This window comes from Cyprinodon tularosa, unplaced genomic scaffold, assembly GCF_016077235.1.
Source record: "Cyprinodon tularosa strain WSP-4 unplaced genomic scaffold, ASM1607723v1 ctg334, whole genome shotgun sequence".
NCBI classification, from domain to species: domain Eukaryota; kingdom Metazoa; phylum Chordata; class Actinopteri; order Cyprinodontiformes; family Cyprinodontidae; genus Cyprinodon; species Cyprinodon tularosa.
In genome coordinates this window covers 467,272-495,130 of record NW_024039046.1, presented here as the reverse complement: position 1 = coordinate 495,130, position 27,859 = coordinate 467,272, and the positions used below count along the sequence as shown (strand labels likewise).

Below are 27,859 nucleotides of genomic sequence, written 5' to 3'. Positions count from 1 at the left end.
AGCTATAGTTCAGACTGTGAAATCGAAGATGGGATTGATTCATTAAATACGTCCAGACTACCAAAGATATAGAGAAGCCTTCATGAAGAAGCCTGGGTGCTTAATGACACAAGGACAATCAAGTTACTGGCGAATCTTTGTGTGTTTTAGAGCTCTCTTCCAAGAAAAAAAATATCCAATTAAAGGAATAGTACACCCAAAACATGATTAGCCTTCATTTTCTACTCACCCCCATGCTGAACAACACTCTGGAGTCCTTTTTTTAAATTTCAAATGCATCTGGAGATCTGGGAGGCTTCTTGCTGTCTGCTGACATTCAAATAATGGAGGTCTATGGCGCCCGAGGCAGAAAGGTCAATAAAAGTCCACAAAAAAACGTGTCAATATTCCTTCATACTGCTCGTCTAATGTATTCCAAGTGTCCTGAGTGGGTAGCGTCCAGAATTTACTCGAAACGAAGTCATTTAGAATGTTTTTAGAGCATAAACAGTAGTGTATAGGATTTCCTGAAAGCGCGCGCCTGCGAGTTCACGAGCCTACGGAAACCGCGGCAGACCAAACCAGATGAAAGTGCACATTCAGCGTCTGCTCTGCCGATAATGCAAGCGTAGAAGAAGAAATGTGCCGTTGAAGGCTAATCATGTTTTGGGTGTACTATTCCTTTAAATCTCTCCGTATTTTTTCTACCCATTTGCTATATCAAATGCACTTTTGTTCCACTGAAATTATAAAATGAAGAATGTGCAGCTGCATCTTGCCATTAATAAAAACATTCCTTCCACATTACACAGCCGGGGAAAAAAAAAGGGGGAAAAAAAATAATTTATTATGACTACCACTTCCGAACATCCTGTGCGACTGCAGGAGGGAAAAACATTATTCAAGAGAGGAATTGGTCCAAATAACTGTATCTGAAGCAAGGGTGTAACTTTGCAGTAAAAGTTGGTGTGGGCGCTTTAAGGGCGGTGGCCGATGGACCTACAGCTACTCAACCCGAACGCTTTCAATAAGGTTTGTATTTTCAAAAAATGAGCTCTAACATATATTTATTTAATGCTTTACTATTGTTGAGAACACAAGAGAACCACAATACATTTGTGGTATTTATAGTTATAGACAGATGCCTGCCTTTAGTGCATTGTTTATAAAGGGCTCAAAAACATTAATGTATAAAAAACGATGAATAACAGCCGATGCCGATCCAATAGAAATATGTCCTGCATCGCTAGAATGGACACAACTTCACTTCCATCCATCCATCCATGCATGGCTTCCCTTTAAGCTGCATCAGTGATTCTCCTCCTTCACAAGCAGCAAAATCTAATTTAGAAATTTGTCCCATATGTCATTAACAGCCAAAGTCTATATATATTGAACCTTTAAAAAAATCATTTATACACTGATTTTTATTATTTGTGCTTTAATTCTTCTAGGTTTCTTATACTTTAATTTTAAGTCTGTGTCCTGTTAGTCTGACTGTCTCTTGGTTGCTGCACAGCTATTTCTTGCTGAACTACAAAAGAAAAAAAGATATGTTGAATTTTATTATACCATTGCATATTTTTTCTTGTAAACTTGGATACATATTTTATTGCGTGTTTCATATCCCAATAAATGTTTCACCTTTAAGCTTGCAGCTCTCCCTTATTCTCTCTGTGCTCTGCTTAAAAACAGATTTATGAACCTGTCTGCCAATATAATGATGTCAGAGAAAATCATTTTCAGGATCTCTAGAAGCTCTGCAGTCTGATTCTCTGTTCAATCAGAAAACAACAGATATGTGTTAGTTTTAATCTGTAACTCTAATTAATGGTCCTCTGAGAAGCCCAGCTTTTTTAACTCATATAAATGTATAATCTGTTGCCATTTTTAGCTGAAAAAGCTCTGTATGTGTAACAAACTGATTTTTTCGGTGGCATCTCTGATTTTTTTCACCAAACCGTCTCCTAACTTTTACTTAAACATATGTCTGAGTAGCTGCCAGTTAAAATTCACTGAGTGCTGCTGCGAATTTATGTTAAAACGGCTTCTCCTCTTCGTAGCTACTTTGTACGCAGAGAATAGTTTCCCAAAATAATATTATATCCCAAAGCAACAGGTCCGATAATATTTGACCAAGAGGTGGGACTGGAGAGCAGCGGGGGAGAGAGGAAAAAACACAGACTGAAAACGCTCTAAACATGCTGCACCCAAACCCAGTTACTGTTGGCTGAAGTGAATCAGCAGAAAGGGGAAAAAAGCATAAACTATTGGTGGAGACTGTCTCCTCCATGCCCAAAGCTGGTGGGGACATGTCCTTCAGAAAGTTACGCCAGTGTGGGGAATTAAAGCAAATTTAATCTCAGACATTAAAAATGAAAAAAAAAAGACATTTTTCAAATGTACGACTAGATATTTTCTTTTTAATTAAAGAATGTTAATATTGTTTTTTGTAAAGTTAAAAAAAAGTAATCTACTTAATAACAAGAGTAAGATTTAAAATAAATGTTACTGGTTTTCTTGGTGTCATTCTGTTGTGAAATTCTATGCATTTTTTTCCCTCCGTGAAATAAAACATAAAAATCACCAAAAGCTGCATTTTATTTTGACTTCAAACCATCAGCTTGTTCTTTATCATTGTGAATCAAAGTGATAAAATTCAACCCTGGAAGGACTGGAGCGGCAGCCTGCAGACCCTTTGTCCTTTATAACCATTCCTTAAAGATAATTTCTTTCTTTGGAACATTTCCCGCCAACCAGAGAGCTTCTACCTATTTAAGCTCTACAGCTACATTGGTGCCGATCTGCTGTCTGGAGGGTTGGAGTACTAGGCACCTCTGGAGGCATAGGCGGATCTACTGGGGTGGCATAGGGTGGCAAATGCCACCCTAAAGGACAGCCTTGCCACCCCTGCTGCCACCCCAGTCGGCGGTAGGGGTGGCGAGGCTAATAAATTATGGATAATTTGATCATTACGACCGCTAATTTCCAATGTCGGACTGCAGTGAATGCAGCATGAGATGACACGAGAACGACTGAGACTGATTAGTTTTGAAAACCGAATGGGGCAAAGCGAGGGAGCCAGGGGCTATGGGGAGAGGAGACACGGGATGAAAAAGGTGAAAACTGATTAACTATCTATCGAGAAATTAAATCATAATGAAAGCTCAATGTTGCTAGCATAGCTGCAATGCTGATTTTGAGATGATAAAAATCAGGTTGCAGAACGTTATTTCTCTAACTATGATGTTAGTTAGGCCTGACGTCTCAGGCTCATAAAGACATATTTGCGGTAAACTATGACAGAAAATAGACTATCAAGTTTGGTTGTACTCAGCATTGAATCAAAACGCAGAAAGGCATTGGATCTAAATACATTTGTGAGGCGTTTTGCTGAGCAACATGGAAATCACCGCATTCAGCTGTTATAGTCATGGTAACTTTATGTTATGCTCTCTGGTGAGCCTTTACAGAGCAGTTACATTTTGTTTTGGCACCTGAGAAAATCTGATATTTCCTTTAATAAAATCAAAAGTGTTAAAAGTAAAGTTAAAAATGTGATACTGGTTTAAATGCTGCTTAATATGAAGCAGTGTTGTTGTTTCTTTTTTTTTGTATATATAGTATGAAACTATCCAGAAATGACCTGTATGAAACTACTCACAAAATGTTTTGCACTTTTTCAGACTGGAAGCAAAATGTATTTTTATGTTGCTTCTTTTCAGATTTGTGGAGATTTTGTTGTAACATACAGTACCTGCCTTTTTGTTGATTTGTTGATACAGCAGCTCTATCTACAGCATATTTACATGCATGAAATGTCCCTTTCATGTTGCCTTAACTGCTGCATGTCAAGTTACTGAGGAACAAATGGGGTAAATGTGTGTTCAGAGTAAACATTACATAGATGTCTGGTTCCTTGTTTGGTGCCTTGACCCATTTATTTCTACTGTGTAGTTATGCTCACTTTAGTACAGCTCAGTCCATAGATCTCTGATAGGAAAGTTTTTCTTTCTATAGTTTCTTCTTGTGTAAATGCTGCAAAGCTGCCTCTCTGACAGTCAATCTCACACATCTGCGACTCAGCACCTGTGTCTTACCTTAATACCTTTCCTGTGATAATGCCCCTCTAGAAGTAGTGTAATCATTCTTCTATCTCCTATTAGGTCAGATCACATTGTACGATGTATTACTAATATGAACCGTTTCACATGAAAAACTTACTGACATACTATTCTCACTAAACTGTGATAACTGTGATTAAATTCAGTGTAATCAAATGCCATATGTTGCCACCCCTCAAAAATCCCTGCCCCCCTCTCGCCACCCCATAAATATTTTTCTAGATCCGCCCCTGTTTGGAGGTCAAGTTTCTCACAGCGTATGCCTGATGCCTGATGCTATGCAGGTATGCTCTGTTGTTGTAGACGTGTTTCAGGAAAAAGTATGTCATATCGACTCCTGTCTGTCTCCCACGTGCTACGTTCAAGATGAGGTTGTTTATCTGTAAATTTGGATGATGTAGACGTGTCTGGTGTAAACGCGGCAACACACCTACAGCCTCCCCCTTACAGATTAAAGACATTCCTGTTTTAGTCAATGGTTTACTTTACATGACAGACATTCTTGAAATATCTGACACAGTTGACTGGGAATAATGTTTCTGCCTTAAGCAGAGGAAGAGGCTGATTTTATTAAAAGTGTTAATAATTTCCATAAGGTGCAGCAAGGCTGCACCTTATGAAAATTATTAATAAATTACTTGAAAATTGGAAAATGTGTAAAGGACATGTGTTCATATGCATTTTATTTAGGGCTGCAACTAACTATTTACTAATTATTTTGCTTATCGATTAATCTGTTGATAGTTTTTTCTATTATTTGATCAAAAAATTTTAGAAGAAATGTTCCTTAATTAAGATTTTTTTTTTTTACAGAATTAAACCAGGGCAAACTAAAACTTTTCCAATTGAGCAGTTCTGGATAGAGCAGATTGACGGACGAAAATGTTTTTTTTTTGTATAAATTGACAGACGAAAATGGGTTTTTTATGTAAAATATTTATATATATTTTTACAATTTTTGGTACAATTACTGCTCAATACGAGTTTCTCTGTCAGCTAAAGGCATGAATTACAGTCTCTATACGCCAGTTGGCGACTGATTGATTGCTAAATTAGGTAACAAGTAATTCAATAATCGATTAATCCGATTAATCGTTTCAGCCCTAATTTTTTTTTTTTTTATTGAATAAACAATTTAAAATGTTTTAGTTTTTATCTGTATTTTTTATCTTAAGTAGGTCATGTTTTTATCAAATGAAGCTTTAGAGTCTGTGTGACTTTACTTTCACTAACGACTCAATTACGTTGATGATTATTTAAATCACTGAGAATCACAATGAATCATTTTAACAGGTTTTTTTTTTTATGTGCTCTTAACTTTTCGCTCCATAGATTTATGTATTCGTGCAGATGAGCTTCTACAAGTGGTTTCATAGTTTAGCCGTTGGAGTTTATCTGTAAAACGATGAGAAAAGATACTTTTAAAATCCAAATGTTTATTTTATTTTTAGTTAAATGATTCATTCATATTCAAGATATTTTGAAATCACATCCTTCAAAGATGGATGTCTCTGACCTAATGTTGAAACCATCTTTGGTGAGATTTCAAAGACAATGAGACTCATTGGTCTTTTTAGCTAATTTCTGGTTACACAGAAAAAAAAGATTTGATATCAATAAACAATCCTCTACTGCCACCTAGTGACAACCTAGCAAAAATAAATACATTTTTTCCAGGTGGAAAAGTAAAATAATGGAAATAATCTTAAAATAACCAACAGCTTTCCCAGTGAAAAGGTAAAAAAAAAAAAAACAATGAAGTAAAATATACAGAAACAGAATTTAAGGCATAAAATGAACACATTGTGTGCTTCAATTTAAAAGGAAATTTTAGCTTTTAATTTAACATTATTTTATAAATGAAAAATCTTGCCATCACCCTAATCTTTTGCTCTCTCTGCCAGATTTGGTTTTCTTCTTCTATCTGCTGAGCTGCTAAAGAGTGTTGAATTACAATTTAAAGATTATTTTAAACCTATTTCCATCAGGAGCATAAATCACTTTGCAGCAGATCATTTTCTTCTTTAAAAAGAAAGTAAACTGCTACAAAGAACAAAATTAAGAATTTTATTTCTTTATTTCTGTCATATCTGATTAAGGCTTAATTCTTTTTTTTTTTTTTTTTTGGTACCATGTGAGACATTTTTATTGTCATTATAATGTCACAAATACAGGGCAACAAATTTCACTTTCTGCATTTAAAAACTGAAGCTCAACCCGATTTTTATTTGACGTGAATTTGTTGCAGTTCAGCAAATGTCCAGAACGGGTCTGGTTTGGACACCAGTTGATTCATCTGCTTTTTGCAGATGATGTGGTTCCATTGCCTCCCTATAATAAGAGCTAGAGTGCCCTGCAGGGGACAGACGCTGTGCTTTAAATCAGTAAAATATGTAGTGAATTTTATTCCATTTTTATAGCAAGCAAAAAACACATTTTATATTTTTTTTATTAACCAAAATGAAACAGAAAAACCTCTTCATGGTAACTTTGTTTTCTCAGATGTTATTTTTTTCTAATTTTATCTTATCAGAATAATTTTTTCCCCAAAATTTAAATTCACAAAAAGGGGTTTTGGCTGCGACTGTAATGGAACAAAATTCCCTTCAAAATTAACTCAGAAGAGCAGGAAGCAGTTTCAAAGGTTACTGTCTCACTGCAAAAAATGTGAATCTTTATAAGTCATTTTTTCTCAAAATACATACATTTTTTCTTGGATTGAGGAGGTAAGTGAGACACTTTGCCAATGGAACAAGAAAAAACAATTGCATTGTCTTATTTCAAGTGCATTTTATCTAATTATCTTATTTCAAGAGTAAAAATACTCATTCCATTGGCAAATCCTCTTACTTACCTACTCAAATTAAGGGTAAATACACTTAATTTCAGTAATTTTTACTTATTTCTAGATTGTTTTTACAGTGCTGTCATGTTGCCTTTATGCAGAAAGGTACATTAAAACAAATGCCTTTCTTACTTCCTAATGATGAAACCAAATCCAACTTGAAAATGTAGTTAAAAAAATGATGATGAAAAACAAAAGAAAGCTCACAGATAAAAAGCAAATAAAAAAACAGAGGTTATCAAACATTGTGAATTTGCTGGTTGACGTGTGAAAAATGCTCACGGTTCAAACGTAAAGTAGCAGATATTTTTTCAGTCCACCGCTTTGACTCTTTAAATTTGTTTTGTGTTCCCAAATAGAAACCTGGCATTGCACATCAAAATCAGCAAGACTGAGAAAACACCTCAAGGTGTGCATCACACAAAGGAGTTTTAATACTTACTGCCCCCTCGCACTGCAAAGCCGGCCAGTATGCAGACAGTTAGTCACAGTTTAAAGCAGGAAAATACAGACAGCTTTCATTTAAACGAGTTAAGACCAAAGCGAGCGAGTCGAGGCTTACCGCTGCCTTGGCCTCGGCCGCCTTCGCCCTCTTCACGCGTGTTTTACAGGCATCCAGGTCCAGGCGAAGATTCTCCAGCAGACGACGCTCCCTCTGCACAGAAACATGGCAACGCAAATATATTTACACCCTTTCAGATTCTTCAGCTTTTATTTCTTCACTGCAATTTTGCAGATCACCCAAAAAAATAAACTTGGGTAATAATAAACACAACTGTTAAAGGAAAAGTCCGGTCATATTCAGAATTCAAACTTCTTAAAGTACTTTAAATATGAAATTATTACATAATACAAATTAAACCACATTTTAATTAAGAGTAATTTTCATTTGAAATATTCTTTACTGGAGGCATCCATGTTTGTCAAAGAACACTACTGCCACCTACTGGTTTGTGACGTCACGGTGCGGTATCGGCTGTTGATCAAGTCCCAGTGCTGTATCTGGTGTTTGTCACAACGCGCTATTATCCAAGTCATCTTGAAAACATTCTTCTTCCATATGTTGGCTACATATTACGGGTTTTTTCTCTGGCCAGAAGTTCGATGGCAAATCCTCCCTCTTCAAGTCAGCAATCCAACGATGAACCCGTCCATGGAGGATCAGGAATCGGAAAGGTGAAATAACTCTTTTCTTTTTCATTTTTACCCGATGTATTTCAACATCCACAGGGCTCGATGTTAACCATCGCCCGATCGCCCGTGGCAAGTAGTTTTTATTGTCGGGAGAGTACAAATTTCATTGTATTTGCCCGCCGGGCAAGTGCAATGATCGGCAAAAAAAATTATTTATCACTCAAAACTACTTTAAAATCACCAACATTCGCTGAAAACAACCCACAAGGGGTTGCCGGCGCCATTTTTGTTGTTTTGTACCCATTCTGGCGTGATTTGAAAAAGCCGCGTGATTTTCGGCTAGACTGCGTGATTCAACTCTTGGGGAGAGAAATCTGCAGAGCAGCAGCTGGATGATGAATTTAATCTATACTATAATACACGCTAGATTAAAAAAGATCAGTCAGGGATTAGGAAAATAATAATAATAACTGTATGCGCACAGTGTAAATATTCCTATCATATGGCGTCTTCTGTACAGTGATGCAGGTCATACATTAAAAAATGTTCTTTACATTTTTTTCTCTTAGACATTGGAGTGGTGGATTTAAATGTTATAGAGCTAAACATGTTAGATTGGTGAGTAGTAGTAGTGTAAGTTTTTAATCTGTCAAGTTTTTTTTAGATTTTTATCAACATAACAATTTATATTTTTCCAAGCACACAACAGTTTAAAGCAAAGTTTAGTTTGAAAAGAATGTGCAGGAAGGATTGAAAAGCATGTTAACACGGTAATGTAGGCTTGAGTTCATTATCTGACGCATGCAGATACACACCAGGAACCTGGAAACTTACTGAATTATAAAAAACATTTAAAAAACAAACATGTTTCATTTATATATATATATTTACAAAAATTAATATTAGGAACTATATATATCAAACATTATACTGGGCAAGTAAAAATTGTTTCTGGACAAATGAAATGTGAAAAATCCTTAACGTCACCCCCTGATCCAGCTGTCATGCACGTGGGCATTGTCAGTTTCACTATAGCTCTGGTGAATTTCAAAAGGGAAGTCCTCTGGAAATCTAAAATAATTGTTGTTGATTGCAGATGTGTCTAGTAGTTCCCATTGATTTTTTTTGTAAGAATGGCGAATGGAAAATGGCGCTAGGCCCACCGCACCGTGACGCCACTGTGGGAAGATTTCCGGAGTGAGGTGTTACTTTATTTGGACAAAAATTGCTGCTCCCAGACTCAGTAATTGTGACAAAAATTATTGTTTTTATTTTTTTACTGATTAATGCTAAATTTATTAAATCACCACAAACGTATTAGTTTTAAGTATAAATAATGACCGAACTTTTTCTTTAAAAGAAGATTTAATCGATTAAGGGTAAAAAAAAAAACTACAACCTGTTGCAGAATTTTTTTCAACTAATCCACAAGGGGAAGGTTCTGAGTTCACCGGGGGAACTACCTCTAAGGTAGCCTCGTGAGACCATCCTGATCTCGCGAGCTTTCAAGGTTTCACTAGCTAATCAGTCTGGAGACTGTCCGTTGGGAGCCGTTCACCAAACGAACGTCCAATCAGCGTTGGCTTTGAGGCGGGTTGAGGTGCGACGTAACGAGAAGCGCCACAGTTCAGTCTAAAGAACATGGCGGCTTCAGCCGATGAAACTAGCGTTAGCGGGGCTATCGAGCAAGTTTTATCGGAATTACAGAGTATTTCATCACTGAAAGAAGAGCAAAACACTGCTCTGGAGGCTTTTCTCAGAGGAAAAGATGTTTTTGCTCTTCTCCCGACTGGTTTCGACAAGAGTTTGGTCTATCAATTGGCTCCTCTTCGTCATCGCTCTGTTACGTCATATGCTTCGTTGATCTGATTGGTTTATTTGGCCCGTCTATCAGCAACATAGGCCAATCAGCTAACCAGTATTTTCGCTTCTTCCCAAAATTACTTCTACGGAAGGTTTCCAGATGGATATGCGGAGCAAATCCATCTGGTGGAGTCAGGTTACCTCTAAGGTTTAGTAGAAATATAAAGCTAATGCTTAAAGATTTTCCAGGTTTACTCCTGGAATAAAATAACAGCCATGATGAAAATAGTTCCTGATGTTTCACACTCACTGAAATCGTTCGCCAGTCTCCTTCCAGAAAGTTCCTGAGAGGAGTAAGAAAGCCGATGGCTGAGGTGTGTATGAACTCTCTCTCTACTGCTCCTAATCTCCTCTCACAGTCCCCAACCTTCATCAAAGTGCTCCCTGCAACGACAAAACCACAAACACTCATCCTAGATCATGTCTTTCAAAGGATGTTAACGTCATAACTGCTCATTTACCATTTAATTTCATTTTTTTTCTGCTTCGGGTTTTATCTTAGACTTAGACTTTATTGTCATTTTGTACACACAGAGTGAAAATAGAAAGAAATGTCGTTCATTTCGTTCAAATGTCGTTTTATCACCAGTTGTTAAGATGTTCCCTCTATTTTAAATAAACTAGGGAATTGGGTATAAAAATGTAGATTTAAAATCCCCTTTTCTCAAGACAAAACCATTAAATATTTAAGACAAAATAATTTTTTTTGGCAAAACTTTAGTCTCTCTGACAAGAAAAACAGTGAATGTATAAAATCTCAAAGTGAGAGTAGTGAGTTCTTATGGGGAAGGACTTGTGCTGCCACTGTACTGGAGCAACTCCTTATGCATTAAAACTGTATTTCTGAAAGAAATGAAAGAAATGACTCAAAGAAAAAGGAGAGAAAAACAAAAATCATGATTCAGGACACACTGATAAGGCGTTTAATGGTCCATACTGAATTTTTCACCAGAAATCAAACTAAATGTAAAGAATGTGCTTTTTACTAATGCAGCAGGACATAGAAATAATTTTCCTTCATTCAGTTTTATTTTCCAACAAGTAACAACAGATTTTGGAGTAATTTTTCTGATTAAATAAATAAATAAAAAAACAGGGGATATTTTTAATCTAATAGTTTATTCACTGAATAAACTGGATGCAACCACATCAGTCTGGCACCTCCTACTGGTAGGCAGCCTCGTCACGCTGTGGGATTGATTGAAACTAATTAGTCTGAAAAGGTACGAAAAGTCCCGCCTCAATCTGACCGATGAGATTCTATGAAGAGCAGACATCTATGAGGACATGAGGACAGAATTTGGGCTCAAAGGACAAAACATTTAGGATTGCAACTAGCAGAATTTTCCCTTGATATCTCTCTGCGTTTTTCTAAAGATGGAGATGCTGCTCCAGTCCAGCAGACTTCCTCCATCAGTGACGCAGGGATTGGAAAGTCTTTCAGGGCCACAACTAACTAACACAACTATACTTTCTCTACAGATGTGCAACAATAAACTACTGCCAAGATGCATAGGTACAAAGAAAATAAAGGAAAATAAACAAAAAGAAGATTTCTTTTAGCCAAGTTCATATGCATTTCTAAGCACATTACTCTGGTATAAAAAAGCCCACCAATCCAAGATAAACAGCCTACAGAGCATATCCTTGCAAAACAAGAAAAAAAAAAGCAGCCACCTCCTTCTAGTTGGACAGCTTTGTGTAAAAAAGAAACAGAGATACTAAACTCTACATTCAAACATGAATGGAACAGAAAAAAAGAAACATGGGGTCGATTAAAGCTTCAGCTGTTCTGAAACTCAAATCGTTTCTTTTTATGAGGAAACTGAGATACCAAAGCACCACTAGGGTTACACAACTCCTGCACAGATTAGACTCTCCTATTGAATTTTGGAGCAACAGATTTCCCCAGTGACAGCTGAACAGAAGCCAGGCCTATTGATGCTGCAGTATAAAGCAGCTGACCTCCTTTAAAGAGGTATTGATCCTCAGATAAACACAGAGGAAAAAACCTCTGAAAGCAGCCTGTGCTAGAAAACAGAGCAACATGAGGAGTGAAAGCATGCGTTGAACAGGCAGTACGGTGATTCCTCTGAGCGCCAGCATGGATCAGCTTCATCCTGTCTGGTTCCACTCACCAAGTCTTCTTACTACCAAGAGGTTTTGCTGCATTAACTGCATGAAAACTGAGAGAAAAAACAACTTCTTATGCTGAAAAGATCCTAGAGCCAGTTTGTGGCACCAGCTTCCTATACCCCATTTACACTACCCTTGAAAAACCGATCCATGCCAAACTAGAGTTGGTTTAGTGTATTGGACCCATCCCTGTGGGAGCTTTCTGGTGCTGAGGGTCTAAGACTGGGAGTCAAACCAGGAAACTTGCAGCCTTCTCCAGGCGCAGGCTGCTTCTTCTAACCACTCAGCCACCACTTACATGATGCTACTAACAACCTCAAAAAAAAAAAATTTTCCCCTTAAGCCACAGATTTTAAAGTCTAAGCCAACCGGTCCAGGACTGACAGAGAGTGAAGAGTGTCTAAGCGCCTCTAAAACCTGCAGTAAAACTTTAGCATCTGAGGATCACAGTCTGAAAATGACTTGGAGTGAGATGCTATCTAAATGTCACGCCTGTTTGGTGCTCATCCACTCACCATATGGTGTCCCAGGACCAAATTCCTTTGCTGCCTCTTCCATATACTGACCCAGCAGCTCAGCGTTTGTAACTCTAGAGGGAGCCTTCATGTCCAGTTTTTCATAGAGAAACTCCTCAATTCTGGCACCTGCAGAGGAACAAACACGTTTAATTTATGAGACATTAATAAAATACACAGATTAGCTGCTTTGATTAGCGACCCTTAGTGTCAGTTATTCAGAGCTTCAAGCTCTGCTAGTCTTCACAAATGAAATACCGGGGCAGTTTAGTGCCTGTCGTTCCCAATCCTCATAAAAACCAACATGTAAAAACCACAGAGAGTGGAAGAGAGAATAAGCAATGGAAAGAAACAGTAACTGGGATAAAGAAATTATTCTGGTCAGCAAGTTGATTTTTTTTAATAACTTAAGTGTTTATTTTCCTGTCAGTTCAAATAATGGAGTATTTACAGTTCTAGACATGACACAAAATGGGGTGGAAATAATAAAATATATCCCACAATACCATAGGAAATATGCAATATTTCATTACAATCCAGCTTTTGTCACAGATCCAGGTTTTATCTGGTTTTATACATTTTTTTTTAAAGCCAATATTATTTAAAAATGTTTTATTATGAGAATTTTAATAACAGGATTCATTTATAAGGTCTTTCTGAGACTTTTATTTTGTTTATATTGACATTGAAATGTTATCAAATCAACCAGGTTTGGAAAATATATTAATTTAATACATTAGGACATATTGCTCAGCCTCAGCTTATGGTAATTAAGGCAGTCTGTTTAGCTGTAAGGCCAGGAGACCATGTTGTGTATTTATTACAATATTATTGCAGAAAAAGAAAAAAAATTTTTTTATGGAAATTTGAAAAAAAATCCCATCAATAAATTGAACTTGAATAAATTTCGTATTTAAAAAAGTTTGTGAGAGCAAATTTTCCGTTTCTCTTTTTTTTTCCAATTATTTCCCTTTTTAACTTTCATATTTTCAACTTTACAGATTAAATATTTCCAAATGTAATTTTATTGATTTTTCTTTATTTAGACAGCAATCTTTCCAAAACATATTTTACCGACCCCATTCTCTACACTTCAAGCTCAATACAAATGCTCATTCTTGACCAATTAAAAAAACTCTAACAACCAGCAGACCAATAGAACGGCCTCTTTGCCTTACGCTCCAGAGGACGCTCCGCCCCCTAGTAGCGAAGAGAATGATGAATAAGATTTCTAAATGAATCAATTAGGCATTCAGAAGCCTTGGGTTGTTTTGTAGTTTTTATACTTAAAGAAACCACACTGTCAAAATAAAGTTGCAACACTTTTGACTTTAATCAAAATGATTCAATTAGGTTCAGTCATTCTGAATGATTCTCAGGCCTTTTTAGATGACAAGCTGGTTAAATGAATATCCAATTAGATAGAATCATCAATTAAAAATAATCCTGAACACAACAATACAGATGTAGAATATACTTTTATACATTTTATACATACACATTTTTTCATACAGGAAAGGAGTCTGTTTCTTATCAGGTTGGAAGGCCTCATTGCCATCACCCTCATCTTCCTCCACACTCTCTGGCTGAGGCACTTTAATGAACCACACAGTGGTCACAACATACTGTATCACCAACCACATCTTTTCATATTTAGGCCCTGCTTGTGCAGCAGGGTCAGTACGAGTCTTTGATAACGAGCTGGAAGCTGGACTGACCAAAAAGACTGAAAGTCAGTGTCTGACCAGAGCTCTACAGCCGTCATGCGATGTTTATGTAAACTGCATCATTCATGCTAAAAGAGTCAATTCTCCTCAGTTCTGCTTCAGTGGAACAACAACAACTAATCCTGCACTGATAGTGAGAGCAAACCTGCTGAGACGTGAACAGAAGCGGCTCCACGACTGGACAGAAAACTGTGAAAACTAAATCCACTGACCTGTCTCTGATCTAGGGTTGTCAAAAGTATCAAAACTCAAAAAAGTATCTATACTGAAATGTTGTATCCGGATATAATACTCGTTTTTAAAAGTATCGATACAGTGCTACCACCAGTGGCACCTAAACAGTCATTCATCTAAAGTGCAGAATAGTGGAAAATGCACTTTCAGAACACTGTGTGATTGAATAATTCTGTGCACTTTTCAGTTTCAGACTTTTACCTGTAACAGGTGCAGCTGCTGAGAATTATTTTTGTTTCTTAACCGGTTTGGCTAGTGTCGTTAGGTGTGCAAAGCATAGCCAAGGAAGGAACACTTAATTTTATAAGTTTTTTATCAAGCTTGCTTAATATTGTGCACAGCATATAAACTTTATTGTATTTATTTATTGTATTTTATTTAATAATGAAAATATTTCTGTAGAATATTGGAGTCTTTGTTTTATCCTTGTGGTATCGAAAATGTTATCGAGTATCGAATATTTTCCTTAGTATCGGTATCAAGTTGAAAAGTTTAGTATCGTGACAACCCCACTCTGATCCAGATTAGTCACATTCATTATAAAAAGTTAAATCAATACTGCTAATTTAAAGAAACCTATAACTGACAGATCTAGGGATGCAACTAACGATTAGTTTGCAAATTTCTTAATCTGTCAATTATTTTTTCAATTAATCTATTAATAATCAGATAGCAAACATTTCCTTAAGTAAGATTTACAAAATCAAACCAGTTGAAACTAAAACGTTTACACTTGAGGATTAATGGATGAAGCAGAATGACAGAATTTTTTTCCCCCCCATCTAAAATGCAAAATGTTTAGTTTTTTTACGATCATGGCATAATTCCTGCTCTAAGTGGGTTGCTCTGTCAGCTAAACTCATGTTTTACAGTCTCTATACTCCAGTTAACGATTAATCGCTTACTAGAGAGTTTATGATTATTTCAATAATCGATTAATCACGATTAATGCGATTAATTGTTTCAGCCCTAGACAGATCTATAAAACATAGATCAGAGCGTTTTGCTCAGCTGACTTATTAAAGAGACGCGATTTCTATGATTCTCATCAGTGACACTTGATCAAGTTACTCTGCATTAAACTGAAACTGTAATTAGGGATGAACCTATCCATTAGTTCATTTATCCATTATTCTAAAGATCATTTTTAGTCCAAAAAGATAAACTTTTATTAAATTAACCGTCCTTAATGAACAAACACTTGAATTATAGAAAAAAATAAATTATTTCACCTTTTATTTGAACTGCAACTAGCAAAACACTTAAAAAATATTCGTAAATGTAAATATTTACTTTATGTTATAAACATTTAAATTTTGTGTTTTTAGAGTTTAATCTAAATTGCTGCATTAAGTACTGGTAGGTTATTCGTTCATCAGACAGCATCTGTGTACTGTAAAGATTTGATGACCCCAAACTAGTTGATTATCATTTCTGTAATCGATTAACCATAATTAATCCGACTGACTGTTTCAGTCCAAATTCTAATGAATTTAAACAACAGTTTCCCAGATGCAGACTTGTTGTAAAACTACAGTTATCGCAGGTTAAAAACCAGACATTCTGCAGCTATGAAGTTTTCTGTTATATAAAATCTGTTACAGTATTATTGAACAACACATAAAACCAGTATGTGTTGTTCAGTATTAATGAACAACACATGAAACCTATAGAGGGGATTGAATTCTGCATTAGTGACATTTATAATGCTGAGATGAATGCAAATTTCCGCTAATTCTAAGCCGACTTTCTCCAAAATGTTCCAACCTGAAGGTTGAAGGTAGAGACCAGAGTATGACCAGCTTAGCTGAGTTGTTATAAAGGAAACATTTCTACCAGAGGCAATTTCACATTGAACCAAAATTAATGGTAAAATATGCACTGTTAAACTTCACAAAGGCAGTAATTAAACTGCATTAAACATGCGCTAAAACACGCCTGATTTCATGAGTATTTTACGGAAGAGGATTAGGGCCACTGAAAAAAAAAAAAAAAAAAGTTAACTGATTTTTAAATTTTATTTCAGTTTAGTGTGGGAAAAAAAGTCAGAATTCTGACTTTAATCTCAGAATTTTGACTTTTTTCTCAGAATTCTGACAGATAACAGACATGTTAGCATCTAGCCATAGCCATGTCTGTTTTAGAGACTAGCTCTCTTGTTTTAATGACCTTCTGCTCCTCTATTAATGAGGGGACCCCGCGGGCACGTAAAAAGTTGCCTAATTCCGTCATTTTCTACCAATGCGTCACTGGCCACCTCAAACAACTCACATCTTTGTCAGTGAAGCTGAGGGCTCCCACATCTCTACATTCATGGTGCCCATCTAAATTAAAATCCAAAATTCTGAGAAAAAAGTCAGAATTCTGGGATTAAAGTCAGAATTCGGAGATTAAAATCATAATTCTGAGAAAAAAGTCAGAATTCTGAGGAAAAAGTCAGAATTCTGAAAAAAAAGTCAGATATTCTGACTTTTTTCCAATACTAAATTGAAATAAAATATTTAAAATCAGTAAACTTTTTTTTTTTCCAGTGGCCCTAATCCTCTTCCGTAGTATTTTGCTGATTAATCGGCTGTTTATTCTGCGATCTCCCATCCTCTCTGTAGCAGAAAAATCCCAGTTAAGGTTTGAACCTCAGTCTATTGAGGTAAGCAACCAGAAAGTAGAGCCCTGATTGGATAACACAACTAAATACATCACTTTCTTTGAGACTATAACTTTTAGCTGCTCTGTGGAGCAGGGGCGGGTCATGAAGCTGGCTGCTCGATGCTGATTGGCCAACACACTGAAGTATTTCTGACTGACGGTGGCCAGAGAGCGTGGAGGTTTTCCTTAATGAGTCCAGAGAGTGAAGTGGTCATTCAGCCAGAACAGTCGCCTTGTGCTTTACCGTTTTCCGTAGTTTCTGGAGTTTATTATTGCAAAGCGCTTCACAGCATCTATTTTAACCCGTTTAGTGACGTGTTTTATGTGTTTCAACGTGTGTTCATGCGATACATGACGTTTGGATTTAATTAACACTATTGACCCTCCCCCATTTCAGAAAGCAGCAGCTGCCTCTGATTTCTACCGAGAACCTACCTTGATAGAAACTGAACTAAAACCAAACACCAACCTAGATCAAATATAGATGCTTAAACTCTGGGACAGCAAAATCCCAACCTAAGCCTTGGTCTGGTTAACCAGATTAGAGAGAAAATGTAAACATTTTCCACAAGTGCCTCCTTAAGCTAACTGGACAGATTTGAAAAACATGTCCCAGTTATTTCTATCAATCAGTGAGAATTTTGTCAAATTCATAAGTAATTTAATCTATTAACTAAAAAATATAATCGAATAAAAAATATATATATTTTACATTTGAATGTCTAATGATTAGTAAATAACTCAGAGGACAGATTGTGGAGAACGACACATGGAACCGGAAACTTCAGTTCTGATTTGGGATCAATCACTAAGATAGATCAGTTTATACATAAAAAATACTGCCAAATAAGAACTTGCATTTATCAATGCAAGATGAAGAGTGAGGAATAGATGGAAAGACGTGGTGAGGATGGACATGGAGAACAAGGCTGGAGCTTAACTTTCACTGAAAGATTAAAAAAAACTGTCTTTGTTTCAAGACCAGTTTCCTAAAAAGTTTTCTAATAATCAAGAGCTTAGACATTTTACCAGTTCTCCCAACTAAAACTTTCCATCAAGACCCTAATTTCTGTATTAATTAATTTTTTGCAAATGTTAAACACCACTAAACACCATATCTTCTTTTAGATGTGCACTGGCAGCTCAGTTTTGAAGCTCTGTACCATAAAGTTCTCATAGTTTAGTGTGGATATACGGCCTTATCAGGGGCAACTGGTTAGAAATTAAATTCATGTTTGTAGTTTTTTTTATTTAAGCTTTTTTGCAATAAATCCTACACCACTGGAAAGCCTGTTTAATTCCACTAAAATAGCCACATTTATAGTGTTAAGCAGCAGAATTGCGGGTTATCCACAAAAGAAAAGCGTATTATATCCTGCCTGTCAATTCAAACAGCCTTCATGAAGGCGGTATCATGCTGTGGGCCAGCATTTCACTAATTGCCAAACCAGGCTCACTATTCTAGGAGGCTGACATATGACAAAATGCTGGTTGAGGGCAGTGCTGCCTTCCCACATCGTGTGTGATGCTGTTGGCCAGCAGGTTGGTTAAATGCAGAAAAGTTCCTTCTCTCAGAGTTCCAGTATAATTTTAAGTACCTCATGGGAGAGTCCAAGTAAAGTCTTGAGTTTGTTCCCCAATAAACAATCAAGTCCCGGCTAAAATAAACATTCCTCCATTAAATCCTCATTACCACCTCAGGAGTAGCCATGCGCCTCCACAGTTCCCCTCAGGCCCAAATCGTTGCTGAATTGGTTTTAATTGTTTCATCCATCCATTCTGCTTTATCTTCGGCCCGGTCACGGAGGCAGCACTCTAAAGGCCAATTTATGCTTCTGACGCATAGCCTGTGCAACCGTCAAATCTGTCTCTGTCCGGGACCATGCCCCCACGCAGAGGCTCTGCAACCATTGTCGCGCACCTCAAAAGAATCCTAACAGCGCGTTGGACGGTCGCCAACCCGCATAGACCTAAAGCAGAACTGTGCAGACAAAAAGCAGCTGCAATTGGTCCTTGGTATGCCTTTCCGGCTGTCTGTGTGGTCGTCATTCTCGTTTCGGTGCGGGTTGCACCATTTTTAAAAACTGAGGAACAACTACAATGGACAACTACATCGAAAGGTCGAATCGGTCTTTATGCCAACTCCATTAACAGAACCCGTTCCTCTTTTATGTCTAGCAACTCTAGACCCATCTCTGTGACCATGATATCTTGCAGACACGCCATTGTTGTTTTGGAAGACAAACACTCCCGCCGGCGGTGCCAAAGTTCTGGCGACCATCCGCCGAAGTTCTCGCGAATTTCTCGAATAGGCTCCCCCTTGCGCTTCGGCGGGAAACTGCTGTGCGTCCCTAGAAATTCCAGACCGACGGTGCAGAAGCATACCAGCAAAACTGGTTTGCGACCAGAGACAAGAGACATTTGATGTGTGCTGTTGCAGAAGCCTAATCTGCCCTTTAGGAGAGATGCCCAGACCTTCTGATCCACACACACCTCCTCCAAATGTTTTAGGGGGACCTCAAAGCGACACCAGGCCAGCTCAGAGACATAGTCCCTCCAGTGTGTCCTGGGCCTCCTTCCAATATGAAATGCCTGAAAGATCTCCTGAGGGAGGCGACCAGGAAGCATTTGGAACAGATGCATGAGCCACCTCAGCTGGCTCCTTTTGATGTGGAGGAGCAACAACTCTACTCCGAGCTCCTCCCGGGTAACTGAGCACCTCACCCAATCTCAAAGAGTGCGCCCAGCCACCCTGCAAAGAAAACTCATTTCGGCCGCTTGTATTCACTATTTGTCTTTTTGGTCATTACCCAGATCTCATGACTATAGGTGAGGGTGGGAACGTAGATTGATCTGTAAATCGAGAGCTTTGCCCCACCAGCTCCCTCTTCACCATGACAGTCCGATACAGTATACTATCAATCTCATGCTCCATCCGTCCCTCACTCGTGAACAAGACCCCGAGATACTTGAACTCCTCCACTTGAGACAAGGACTCTTCACCGACCTGAAGAGGGGAGTCACTCGGCTGCAAACCGCCCCAGTGCATGCTAAAGGTCCTGGTTTGACAAGGCCAACAGGACAACATAATCTGCAAACAGCAGAGATATCCTGAGGTTCCCAAACCAGACACCCTCTGGTCCCTGGCTGCACCTAGAAATTCTGTAATGAACAGAACCGATGGCATAGGGCAGCCCTGGCGGAGACCAACATTCACCGGGAACAGGTCTGGTTTTAATTGTTTATGAATGTAACTGTCGTATAATTCAAAGTGTATTTTTCATCTTTATAATGACTAACTTCCTATCACTGACTCCATTAATGACACAGAACTGCCTTTGGAGGGTTTTCTTTTGGAGGCCTGGGAAAGTTTAATAAAGATGTATAAATATAAAGTATAAATCAGGACATAATAAACAATTCTAGAAAGTTAATAAACTGTGTAAAAAGTCAGAATGAATGGAACAGGGAGTGCTTGTATTTTGATATTTCCAGCTGGAGGTTTCTTTGTAACATTGTTAGTCCTTAAAATTGAGGTTTGGTCACATTTATTTTGTTCGGAAATGATCCCTGCACCATATAACGAACCATTCACTGGGAGAGACATTCATGTGATCATCCTTATGGAGCTGAAGCTGACATAGGCAGATTGTTATGAGCCTTTAACATCCCATAATGTCACAGGGTAGTAATCAAGCACATCTTTCACAGTTAAACGTGTCCAGCAGTCTGTAACCAACAAACTGGATCCAAATCGGATCTTTTTAGTCTTCATCACACGAGATAAAGAAACAAGTATGAGCAGTCAGGTTGAGTCTGAGGCCCTTTTCACTATGTTAATATAATATTTTAATATCAATCCAATAAGTGAAAATAAGCAGAATCACGCAGAATAAACATCTTATCATTGTTAAAGTGTAAAATGTTCAATTCTGCTGCTCAACTACAAACATTTCCCTTAATAATCAAGCCCCATTTCAAATGATTTCCACATTTATTCCTCACAACTGTTTGTTACTTTTTACAAGTTTATAGGTTAGGTAGATGTCCCATACCCAACCCTATCTGTGTAGACAGCATAGTGGAGACAAAAAGTATAAAACGGACAAGGAAAGGACAGTAAAATTTTGATCTCAGGAAACTAGGAGGAAAAATGTCTCATCTATTGTTCAGTATTAATGCTCAACTGTTATAATGCATCTCATCTTCACAATGCTTCCAACAAAAGGTCAACAAGGAACTGCAGTCACAAACCAAAGCTTTAAACTGTTATTTTTTGCGATTAAATCACAATATCTACATTGTGCCAACCTCCAAACAATGCAAAGATTGCTCTCTTTAAAAAAGCACATAAGAGTCACCAAAGGACTTGGGTGTTTGCAGTCTGATCTGACTCAATCATTTATCTTATTTAATCAAATCGGCAGCAAGAACATGGAAAAAAAGAGGAGGAAGATCTAGCAATGGACACAAATCATGAATGACCCAACAAGTCAGAAGCAGAGAAAATAGATGAGACGGAAACTCAGCCCCAGGAGCTTCTCCACAAAAGGGGTTGGAGTTCTGAAAAGGAGCTGGATCCAGTTCCCTACTGGTTCTGTAAAATAACAGGGTTTCCTTGTAATTAACAAGCTTCATCTTTGGTGTTTTCTGCACTTTGGTGAAGAATCGTGGCGCATGGAGACAATTTTACCACAGATATTATATCATCTTAGAACTCCTGCAAACAGATGCATTAGCAAACAAATAATGATTGCCTTCAAAGCTCGGATCAGATGCTCCTGTCTAATCTGCAGCAAACTATCAGAAACCAGACTAAATTTGGAGCAATGAAAAGCTAAACTCCAGAGGTGTTTTTTAATGGGCAGCTACCCTCCTGGTGAATGTAAACTGGTGCTGGAACCTACCCCTAACGCTTTGACAGAGAAACACAGAGAACTGGGGTTTGGCACGCTCTAGCATTAGCATTTAGCCTAATTAGCTGCATCAAACACCAATCATTTCTCTACTTCCCTTAAGCAGTAAAGTTTCAAGTCACTCTGTTGCTCTTTTTCACCAAGAAAAATAATGGGTCCTTAATTTCAGCATGAAAAACATGTGACCATTTTAACTCGGATCGAATTAATCCTCTGCACTAATGATGCAAAGCATGAAGGTTTCCACAGCAGAGCAGCACAGGGGAATCGGGAGGCAGGATACTCACCAGTATGATCGACTGTGGCATGCAGAGTCAAAAGAAGGACAGGTTAGAGCTCTCTGTCTTTTTATCATGCTATACAGCTAGATCAAAACAGTCTCTTTTTTACACCTCGAGTGTAAAAAAGCAAACAGCACAATTTAAACATTTATTTACCCATTGGCACCTTACTTAAATAAAATGTTTAAAAACAACATTTATAGGTATAAACACAAACCTGTATAGCAGGGATGTCAAAGTCAAATACACAGAGGGCCAAAAAACTAATTTGCTACAAGCCGAGGGCCGGACTGGTTAAATATTCATTAAAACATATTAAAATGAACAAAGCCTATTGAACCAAGACCTAAGATAAACTTTTATTATATTAATACACTTATTAAGATAAAAACATAAATGAAAGTTCATGCATTAGAAATTATATTTGGATTGTTTTGGTTTTTGATTTCCCACCTTTAACAATCGAAGCTCACTGGGCTGAAGAGGGTTGTCTAAGGGGGCGGAGCGCACTAACCGTGCTGCGCAAATGCTGCCTGCAGGTGTCAGTAGAGGCTGATTGAAGCCAAAATAAAAGGAGCCTGGATGGAAGGAGAGGGCAGCTAATCCTGCAGGTGATAGAGGCGGACACGCTGCCAAGCGAGGGGCAGGTGGGATCTGCACGCCATGCACAGAATACCGGGAGGTGAACAGACGGCACAGTCCGGGCAGACGTCCACGCCTGTAAGTAGCGCACGGGTATCGTACGGATCCCACCTGCCCCTCGCTCAGCAGCGTGTCCATCTTTATCACCGCAGGATCAGCTCCGCCCCTCCCTCCATCCAGGCTCCTTTTATTTTGGCTTCAATCAGCCTCTGCTGACAATGCACAGCAGTTGCGTTGCGCAGTTAGTGCACTCCGTCTCCTCACACAACCGACTTTTAGCCCAGCTTGGATTGTTAAAGGGTGAAAAGAAAAAAACAAAACAATCCAAACATGCGAAGCCCAACAAAAACATTAAAATAAAAGGTTGGCATGTGCAACACAATTGCACCAACACTACATTCCCCACAATGCAACGGTAGCCAAGTAACAGGTACACAAGCACCTGTGGCCTGGTTCTAATGGTTATCAAATATCATCCAGGGGTAGCCTGATAAACCAGACTAAATGTGAGATTAAATGTGTAATTTAGTCTGGCCCCGATGAATCAGACATCAGAAGATTGTTAATGAGAACAACCCGTTGTTTTTCAAACTCTGTCTGTGCCTATTGGCCAACGCTCCGACCAATGAACAATTGACTGTGACGTAGGAAGCGTGACAGGAAGCTGGTGGGGGAGTGTAAACAAACAGCCTGTTGGCAAAACGGCGAATACGTCCTTCTTTAAAATGAATGAGCGTAGAGCCTCTTCCTGCTCACGTTTCAACGAAAACCCCAAGTCTAATCCTTCCTAAGCTGATTCCAAACGACAACTTTTCAATAGTTGTTGCCATCTTTCTTGTGGTGCTTTCTCCAGCATTACACAGCTTTGTCGTCACACCCTCAAAATCACGCCCGCTTTGCATCCGGATATTCAAAGCACATCTCTGCGTTGTGATTGGCCCACCAGTTCTAGGGACTGGGGCATTGATCGAGTTTAGAGCAACTGGCAGGCAAAAATGATTTTGGCGGCTGGCGGGTGGGGCTACTTTACTAGGCTTATCCAGGGGGCCACGGATAAACAATTGAAGGGCCAGATTGCGGGCCTTGACTTTGACATGTGTGCTATATAGTGTGTATTATCGTCACCTTGATTTAGGCAGACATGTTTGATTATCATAAACATATTGAATGGTATTTAATGGCTTATTTTTCTTTTTAGATGCATATTCTGACATAGATTTTGGGGGATGAGTGAAAGATCTGCTAAATGTTTATGTACACTTGTGATCTCTCTGGCATGGGAGCTGCCTTGGAGCTCGTCTGCCTGGCTGCGTGTTTCCTGGACGGGGCCGCCTTTTACAGCTGCTTTTTGTATCTCTGCTTCTGTCTCCTTGAACCCCAGTCGGCCTCGGCAGATGGCCGCTCACACTGAGCCTGGTTCTGCTGGAGGTTTCTTCCTGTTAAAAGGGAGTTTTTCCTCTCCACTGTCGCTACAAGCATGCTTAGTGTGGGGGATTGTATTTGAGTCAATGAGTCAATGCAATCAACTGGTTTTCCTTAGATAGAAAACTTTGTATCAATTTGACTGTATGATCTGGTTGAACTGTAAAGTGCCTTGAGATGACATGTGTTGTGAATTTGGCGCTATATAAATAAACTGAATTGAATTGAATTAGCTTGAAGATGGTTTTGTTTATGTCCTAAAAAACAAAAACAAAATGAGAGCTAAGAATTGCATCCCTAAAAAATGTGCAAACTGGTGCCAATTTTTATTTGGACTCTATAAAAGTCTTTGTTTAGCAATGAGAATAGCAAAAGGTCAGAGGCTGTGTCTGGTCCTCCTCTGAACAGGCTTTGGAGTAAACATGTCTTACAGTAAGCCTGCTGTAATAACACTTCTACCACACAGTAATCATACTTGGGTTGGGCTGCAGCAGGTACTCAGTCTGTTTGTAGATCTTCTCTGTCCAGTTTTTGGTGCAGTCAGCGCGGCTCAGGAGGTTTTCAAAGTGAGCATCCAGCTCAGTCCTTTCCGCCTGGCCCAGTTTCTCCTCAGTGAACTGAAACGGGACACAAACAAACATCCTGTCAGAAAACTAAAGATAAAAAAACCGATTTATGCTCGAGGTTTCAATAAATATCCCCGGTATAACGCGATGTATGGCTGGTGCTAATATGTACCCGTTTACCTCACTGTCCCTTCCAAATTAATATAAGTTAATAATAAAAGCCACCCCCTGGTGAATTAGTAAAGGTTAGCTAACATACAGCTGGATAACATGAGAGCTGAAACCTGCTCCTTCCACCTACAACTGAGCATTTATAAAGTTTTAATTAGAAACACGTCCTTCTTTCAGTGACAGTGTTTCATTTTCAGTGTGTAAATAAACTGCAGAGTCAGACATCCTCAGCTGGAGGCAAAGTGAAAGGGAGCGCGAGCCAAACCGCCGACGTCTTTAAATACCTGGACAGCGCGCGTGAAGAACAGTCCCGCGCCGGTGGCTAGCTTCTTCACGTTAAAATCCATGATGTTATAGAGCAAAGCTGCAACCTGCTGATGTTCCTTCAGCGACAACATTAGCTGGGGAAAAAAAAGAAAAATGGCATTAGCCAAAATGTCACGTGACCATTTAGGACGTAGCCCATCCTGACGTCAGACGCAGCCTTATTGGTCAGTTTGGGTGAATAACAATATTTAAGGTATTGGTTTGTGAAACTGTTTTTTTTTTTCCCACACAGGCAGAAAAATAAACAAATGAACCATAAGTGATGCTATATATATATATATATATATATATATATATATATATATATATATATATATATATATATATATATATATATATATATATTAGTGCTGTCAATCGATTACATTTTTTTAATCGCGATTAATCGCATCAATGCCTGAGTTAACTCGCGATTAATCGCATTTTAATCGCAAATTTTTTTTCTGATTGAAAATCATTTAAATACTCTCGATGACATACAAAAAATACATACAGGCTAGGTTTGTGCCAATGTTCTTTTTTTAAAATGAAAACAGGTCACAGACACTGATTTATGCCATAGAAACATATGGCAAGAAGATGGGGAGGCATGTAGCAAAAAATAACAAATATGTAGCCAAAAAAAAGGCCCTGAAAACAGGCTGATGTAAAAGACAGTCTTTACAGTTAATACAGTCTTTTGAACAAAGACAAGCATTTTACCCTACTGCTATAAAATGTAGTACAGTTAACATTAGATGTTAATTAACCAAGATAATAATTAACAATTTTCAATCAATACATCAAAATCAATAGACCGACATCACTAGATGGAGGGAGTCTATGCTCTAGAAAGTTACTTTTCAGCCTCTTGACAAAAATGAGAACACACACACACACACACATGATACTGACCTGTGGCGTACACAGACAGCAATAGTGCCGTAGCAGATTCCATTTCACCTCAGTAATCTGTTTTCTTAGCGTATTTCAGGTTGCTACTAGTTACCAGACACTCAACTTGTTTGTTGGTGGTGGGGCTTAAAGAAAAGGCACTAGCGTCACCCAGTGTATGAGCGTCTTTTTCCCTTGAGGAGCTCTCCGCTCTTGAAGCCTATGGAAAATGCATAGACTGGGGGAAAATAGCCCCGCCTTCCCGCAGGCTGCAGCGGGATGTACTTGGAAAATTGTACCATAAAACCACATAGCGTTAATCTCACGTTAAAAAAATTATCGCCGTTAAAATGGCCTCGCGTTAACGCGATAATAACGCGATAATTTTGACAGCACTAATATATATATATATATATATATATATATATATATATATATATATATATATATATATATATATATATATATATATATATATATATATATATATATATATATATATATATATATACATACGTACTGTTGCTCTTCACAGTGGCACAGAAGAAAAGAAAAAAGAAACGGACCTAAAAAAGTAAAACATTTCTTTAAAAAGTGCATTCCTCTGCCAAAGGAGTGAGTATTTTTTATTTCTTATTTTACACATCATCTTAGTACGAATTGTCTTTTGTCCTTAACTCGAGGGAAAATACATTTACTTCAAGAAATTTGTCTATGAGTGCACTACTTGCCAAAAGCAGAAAAATGTTCTGTGTGTTTTGAGTACAGGGACCAGAACAGGGGCCAGGACCAGTTCTCGAGGGGCACTGGCCCCTGTTAGCCCCTGTCTAGAACCACCCATGTAAATATGACTTAGACTTAGACAACTTTTATTGTCGTGTTGTATACACTCTGTGTATACAACACGACAGAGTGTATACAACACGTGTATGCACAGAGTGTTGTATACACACATTTTGTACAGCTTCCTTGAGATTTCCTTCCATAAAGTGCAGCAGTGATCAAATGTAAACAGTGTGGGGGGAAAAAGCATGATGCATAGAACACATTGATATTGGAGCTCAGAGCATTAATATGTATGGTGCAAATATGCAGAATTTTGGACTGGTGTTATCAATTTGATGCGGGGTCTGTGACTTGATTAAGAGTTTTCTCAACAGTTCAGCTGTCTAACGGCAGTGGGGAACAAGCTGTTGCAGAATCTGCTGGTGCTGCATCGAATGCTGCAAAGCCTCTTCCCAACAGTCCATGGTGGGGGTGTGAGGGCTCACTGGTGATGTTACAGGCTCGGGACACGCAGAGCTGGGATGAAATGTCTTTAATGGAGGGAAGAGGAGCTCCAATGATCCTCTCTGCTGTTATATATGAGCAACTATCTAAGTTGAAGAAAGCTGTACTGAAATACACAAACAGGATCCTGGTGCATATCCCTCGTTAGCTGAGGAGTGGTACCAGGCT

At 38.2% G+C, this 27,859-nt stretch overlaps 1 protein-coding gene across 4 annotated transcripts in view; it reads right to left on the bottom strand.

The window, feature by feature from the left end:
* sh3glb2a (SH3-domain GRB2-like endophilin B2a) overlaps positions 1 to 25,650 on the bottom strand; it is a 46,727-nt gene extending 21,077 nt beyond the window's left edge. Inside the window, exons 1-7 of one of the 4 annotated variants that reach the window (XM_038294117.1) lie at positions 25,486 to 25,650; positions 24,940 to 25,081; positions 22,407 to 22,418; positions 12,597 to 12,725; positions 10,196 to 10,329; positions 7,511 to 7,603; positions 7,391 to 7,402 (exon numbers count right to left, since the gene is read on the bottom strand). In XM_038294117.1, the coding sequence (XP_038150045.1) occupies positions 7,391 to 7,402; positions 7,511 to 7,603; positions 10,196 to 10,329; positions 12,597 to 12,725; positions 22,407 to 22,418; positions 24,940 to 25,081; positions 25,486 to 25,599 (636 nt within the window). In that variant the 5' untranslated portion in view covers positions 25,600 to 25,650. The remainder of the gene's footprint in view (positions 1 to 7,390; positions 7,403 to 7,510; positions 7,604 to 10,195; positions 10,330 to 12,596; positions 12,726 to 22,406; positions 22,419 to 24,939; positions 25,082 to 25,485) is intronic. The other 3 variants (XM_038294118.1, XM_038294119.1, XM_038294120.1) reach the window with 3 other exon arrangements.
* Positions 25,651 to 27,859: the final 2,209 nt, after the last annotated feature.